We start from the raw sequence: 5,771 nt of genomic DNA, 5'->3' as shown, positions 1-5,771 counted from the left end.
ATTATTCTTTCCCCATGTTCGCAGATGGTTATTGTGTCATTTAAAGTGTCCCAGAAGGCGTCTTTCACTTCTCTAGGATCACTATCAACCGGCGCGTAGCATTTGACAAATTATGTCGAATAGAATATTTAACAAGATTTTAAAACATTATCAAAGATTTCCGAAGTTTCAACAAGATGGAAAAAAAATGTTAAACTTAAGATGATTTCAAAAAATTGAAAAAATGTAGATTTTTAAATATTTAAAACCAGAAATTTAGAAACTTTCTAAGAGCTTTGAAAGGTTTCAGAAGAATGGAAAAAATTTCTTAAGATTTAAGGGAAAGATATTTTAAAGTTTTAAAAGTTTTGAATATAAATTCCTGTTCTATTTTGATTAATTAATTTAAAGAAAATACTGGAAAAGATTTTAAAACATTTTGAAATGATTTTCTAAAATTTATAACATTTTGAATGATATTTAGAAGTTTCAAACCAATTTAGAAAATCATTAAAATTGGTAAAAATATCTATTAAAAGTAATTCTTTATCTTGCAAGAATTAATTTAAAGAGAATATTTAGCAAGATATTGAGACATTACAAAAGATTTCCGGATTTTTTAAAAAACACAAAAATAATTTCAAAATTACATTAAATCCAAAAAATTATTAAAGACCGTTGTGGCAAAATTTTCAATAATTTTTTATTTTACAACATTTATTTCAAGAATATGTTCAAAAACATTTTAAAAACTTTCAAAAGATTTCCAGAATCGTCAACCAAGTATCTAAAAGATTTTCAGAAAAGTTTTTTTTTAATTTTGCAACATTTTTTAAAGTTCAAAGAGAAATTCGAATTATTTCAAAAATATTAAAAAGTTTTTTAAAAAGTTCAGAAATAATTTAAAATATGAAATGATTTTTAAAAACTTAAAATAAAATGCAATTTTTGTTGGAATTTCGAAGTACGATTTTGAAGTTTTTTCAAGAATTTTAAGAATTACAAAATTTAAAAAAATTCTTAAGCCTTCTGGTAATATTATAAGTAATCCTTTTCATTGAAAAATTATGTCCAAGAGAATATTTAACAAAATTTTAAAACGTAAAAGATTTCCCAAGCGCCAAACAAATGCAAAAATAATTTTAAGCTTAAGATAATTTCAACAAATTCAAAAAATGTAGATTTTTGAAGATTTAAAGCAACAAATTTAGAAGCTTTCTGATAACGTTAAAGGGTTTCAGAAGAAAAGATAAACTTTCTTCAGATTTATTGGAAAGATAGTTCAAAATTTTAGAAGTTTTAAATTAAAATTTACTTTCTATTTTGATGAATTAATTTAAAGAAAATACTTAAAAAGATTTTTAAAAAATTTTAAGTTATTACCTCAAATTTCTAAAATTTGGAACGGTATTTAGAAGTTTGAAAACACTTTTTAAATCATTTGAAATTTGAAAAAAAAGTTTTGAAAAGATACAATAATGATTTTAAACATGAAATGTTTCCAAAAAAAATTTTTTTATGTTCTGGAAAAAGTTTTTAAAAATTTTATGTTTCACAAAAATTATTTTAACATTATGTTTAGAAATATTTTTTAAAATTCCGAAAGATTTACAGAAAAAATAATTAAAAATTTGAAAAGATTTTTAAAAACTTAAAATAATATTCACATTTTGTAGGACGTCGAAGTACAATTTTGAAGTTTTTTCAAGGTTTTGAAGAATTATAAGATAAAAAAATTCTTAAGCTTTCTGGTAAAAGTAATTCTTTATCTTGAAAAATTATTTCCAAAAGAATACTAAACAAAATAGCTATATTAAATAAAAAAAACTACTTAAGATTATTTGCAAACAATTTTAAAAATGTAGGTTTTTTAAGAATTAGAACAAAAAATTTAGAAGCTTTTCAAGAATTTTGAAAGGTTACAGAAGAATAGAAAAATGTTCTTAAGATTTGTGGGAACTTTTTAAACAATGTTATAACTTACAAAATTTATTTCTAAACTATATACAAAAATATTTTTAAGCATTACGAAAGATTGTCAAAAATTTCAAATAAGAAGCTGGAAGATTTTTTTTTAATTTTACCGAATTTTTGAAAAATCTGTGAAAAAGTTCGAATCGTGTAAAAATAGTTTGAATATAAATTTTCTTGTTTTTGTAAATTTTTGAATTGTTTCAAGATATTAAAAAATGCTTATAAGATTTCTAAAAATACTTCAAGTGATTCCATATTTTTTTACAGTAATTTTATGATAATATTTAGAAAGATTATATAATATTACGAAAGATTTCCAAAATTGTCAAAAATAAATTCGCAAGATTTAAATAGAAGTTTACGATTAATTTGAGTCAGTTAAAAACATAAATAGGAATTTTTTATTTTCGAAAGATTTCCAAACATTTATCAAATATTTTTCAACTTTTCCAAGCGTTAACATTTTTTTTATATTCTTAGGTACTCAAATTTTTCCAAAAAGTTGGTAAAATCCTGTAAAATAAAAAAAGTCTTAGAAATTTTCTGGATACTTTTTGACGTATCTGAAATCTTCAAAAATCTGTTTAATTTTCAGTGAAAATTTTTATCTTGTATTAGTGTGAATTGTTTTTGTGTAAATTATTTTTTATATTCTAACCCAAGTATATAAAAACGTTTTACACACAAATTATTTAAATTAGCCAATTTCTCACTACCAATACAGATTTAATCCTTAACAAGAATATATTCTAAATATCCAAAACAGATTTATTTTAGCATTTATAGAGTAAAATGAGGTAATTTATTTTTCGTGTTTGGTCCTCGTCCCAAAGCACTTAATTCTAAAGTTGAGATATCAATTTCCATTAATTATTTAAAATATTGAACTTGCTTTTCTTATCTATTATTTTAGATAATAGATACTAAGAAATACAAAAAATTTGTAATAATATTAATTTTTCTATTTAATTGGACAAATTTGACTTATCATGATATTATTTGACTCGTTTCAGGTAATATGGGGACGTTTACAACGCTATTAATGTTTGCTTTTCTATTCGGTATCATCGGGATCCTCCTGGTGATCAGTCGAAAACCACAAAACAGGTAAATATTAATTTAGTCGAGGATGCTGGTACTTTTACACAGTATCAAGTAGGTAATGGGCGTTATTTTGCAAATTGGTTTATTAAGGGGGCCTGATTAAAATTCTAAGTTTTCTAGAAGAAAGAGGAAATTCGTAAAAATTATAGGGCAAAAAAAATCTTCTATCTTTAATAGATGCTGAGTTATGGTCCTTCAAAGAACCCGGAATTTTTTTGAAAAAAGAGGCGAAAAAAGCCCACTTCTGAAATTTGCTTTTGACCTATTTTTTAGGGTAAGTTACTCGTGTTCAGTTTTTTCAAAATACTTCACTTCTTTGTGAAGTTACATTAGTGGTGCAAGAAAAAAAATTGCAAAACAGAAAATAATGCGTAAATCTAAAAAAAATATAATCTTCTAGTCTTCAAAGATCAAGAATTATGAGTCTTTGAAAAAAACAAAATTTTTTTGCTATTTTGAGCTATTTATAGTCATTAAAGTTTTTTCAAAACTGTTCGTTTCGTACATATCCTACAGAAAAACGGCAACAAATTAAGTGATAGAGGACTAAATTCTGTGTGAAATAAAAAAAGTACAATTTTTTAGCTCATATAGGTCACGAGTTATGACCATGAAACTTTGACCCCTTCCATTCGGAAGGCTCTGTATGTGCTGGGAAAAGTACTGCGACCGTATTGGATCATTTTTTTAGCATGTATGCATTTTTAGTTCACTACAAGTTCACCTTTTCTCCTTTATTTGTTGAAAAACAATCGATTGATCAACAATTGTTTAAATAATACGCTTCATTCTATCAATTGTGTGCATATTTTATGTATTTACTTTGTGAAAATTACTTCCAGAGTTTACTTATCATTTATAAAAAATGCTATTAAAAGGATCAGTTTAATAACGTTGTATTATTTTATGCTAAGAATGCCAAAAATTGAAAGACATTTCAGAAAAATGAACTCTTTTCCACACCACCTTGGAGGTAGAGTATCAGGCGCTTTTTTAAGTGGTTTCCCCAATAAACCAGTCAATTCATATTTTTTCAATTAATTTCGACAACAGATATTTTGGGAGTGATTTTCACAACGTAAGGTATCGTCCCAATAATCGTGACCTTAGTCTCAGTAATCTTGATGACAATTGTCTTGCTTGTTATTTAATTTGAATAATTACAATCTCTATTGGCTATTATAAAATGCAAAAAATTTGTGGGTTTTATTATTAAATGTTACTATTGACATTTATTTTTAATACAAATTTTAATTATAACCAAGTTTAAAGATAACTGGGACCGTCACGATTACTAGGACTTTCAAACTTAAATACATTAAATATTCACACAAATGAAAGAGTGAAGTGTATTATTTAAAAAATTATTGACAATTGATTGTTTTTCAACAAAAAAGGAGAAAAAGTGAACTTGTAATGGACTGCAAATGCATATAGCACCAAAATACTCAAATATGGTCGCAGTACATTTTCCAGTGAATAAAGAGCCTTGCTTCATGGTCATAATCAGTGGCATATTTACAACCGTGTAGGCCCCACCGCAGAAATGCTTAGGAGGCCTCTCTTATAAAATTAAAAAGCAAACAGCGTATAAGTGTAGCTGAAATACATTTAAAAGAATAAAATATCTCACATAATTCTTTTTATAATATATTAAAAATTGTATTTTATTTTAGACAATTTATATAATAAATTATACATAGTTCTGACTTTAAAATAACAATGTCGATATCAAATTATTTTGCATTATCAAGTTCGATTGTCAGTAGCGATAGATTTAAGAATCGATTTTGATGCATTCTATTCCGTAAATGGGATTTTATAATTTTTAATTTGCTGAACGTCCTTTCGCAAGTTGCTATACTGTAACATGCAGAGTTAAATAAATTCTTAAGGGATTAATTCTAACAAATCGCTTTCCATGAAGCTGTATATAATGAGGAAAGTGCTGAAAACATCTTCTACTGTTCACGTCTCATCGAACCTGCAAGGAACTTGCAAGGGGAATTCTTTTGTGAAATCATAATAATATGAAATCTGTAATTTCTCTGTCAGCTATGTATTCACAATGTCTAATCAGACCATAGACATCTTAAGGTGTGATTAAAGACATTTATTTCTAAAAATTCTTCACTAATATCAAAATGCTTCTTACGCTATGGTTTCCATTTTGCTACAAAGACTGGTTCAATACCCTATTTTGAAATATTTGTGTAGCTTCTTTCTTACACTTTTCATACTCAAGTCTGTAATTTTTCGAATATTTCCTTGCAGTGTTTGAGATTGTAAGTCCACGACTTAAATCTATATTTTCTGCGTGATTTAAAATAATATTTGTTTATTTGAGAAGAGGTCACACAATTTTAGGAAAAATTCAAACCAGTATAGAAGATTTTTAGGAACGTTCAATCTTTGGAAAATACTTAAATATTTATTCAATTTTCAGAAATCTTTAAAAGTATTAAAATATTTTTTATCAATTTTTAAATGAAAAAATTCGGAAATATATTTTAAACTAACTTAATTATCCCTTAAATTGTCTTCAAATTTTCGAGAATTGTTTCTGGTCGTTTTGGAAATGTGTCAATGTTTAAAGAATTTTTATTCGTAAGAAATCCATGCTCAATTTAAAAGAAATGTTGAAAGACAGCAAATTAATTGTATAAACATGGCCATAAAGCTTTTAGCAGAATTCACTACTTCTCATAATAATT

General features: G+C 25.3%; 1 protein-coding gene across 1 annotated transcript in view; it reads left to right on the top strand.

The window, feature by feature from the left end:
• LOC117177073 (probable cationic amino acid transporter) overlaps positions 1 to 5,771 on the top strand; it is a 119,748-nt gene that overhangs the window by 95,982 nt on the left and 17,995 nt on the right. Inside the window, exon 11 of the mRNA XM_033367555.1 lies at positions 2,967 to 3,060. Coding sequence (XP_033223446.1) covers positions 2,967 to 3,060 — 94 coding nt within the window. The remainder of the gene's footprint in view (positions 1 to 2,966; positions 3,061 to 5,771) is intronic.

The sequence above is a fragment of the Belonocnema kinseyi genome, chromosome 7, assembly GCF_010883055.1.
Source record: "Belonocnema kinseyi isolate 2016_QV_RU_SX_M_011 chromosome 7, B_treatae_v1, whole genome shotgun sequence".
Taxonomy (NCBI): Eukaryota; Metazoa; Arthropoda; class Insecta; order Hymenoptera; family Cynipidae; genus Belonocnema; species Belonocnema kinseyi.
Note: the sequence above shows the minus strand (reverse complement) of the source record. Positions and strands in the feature narration are given on the sequence as shown.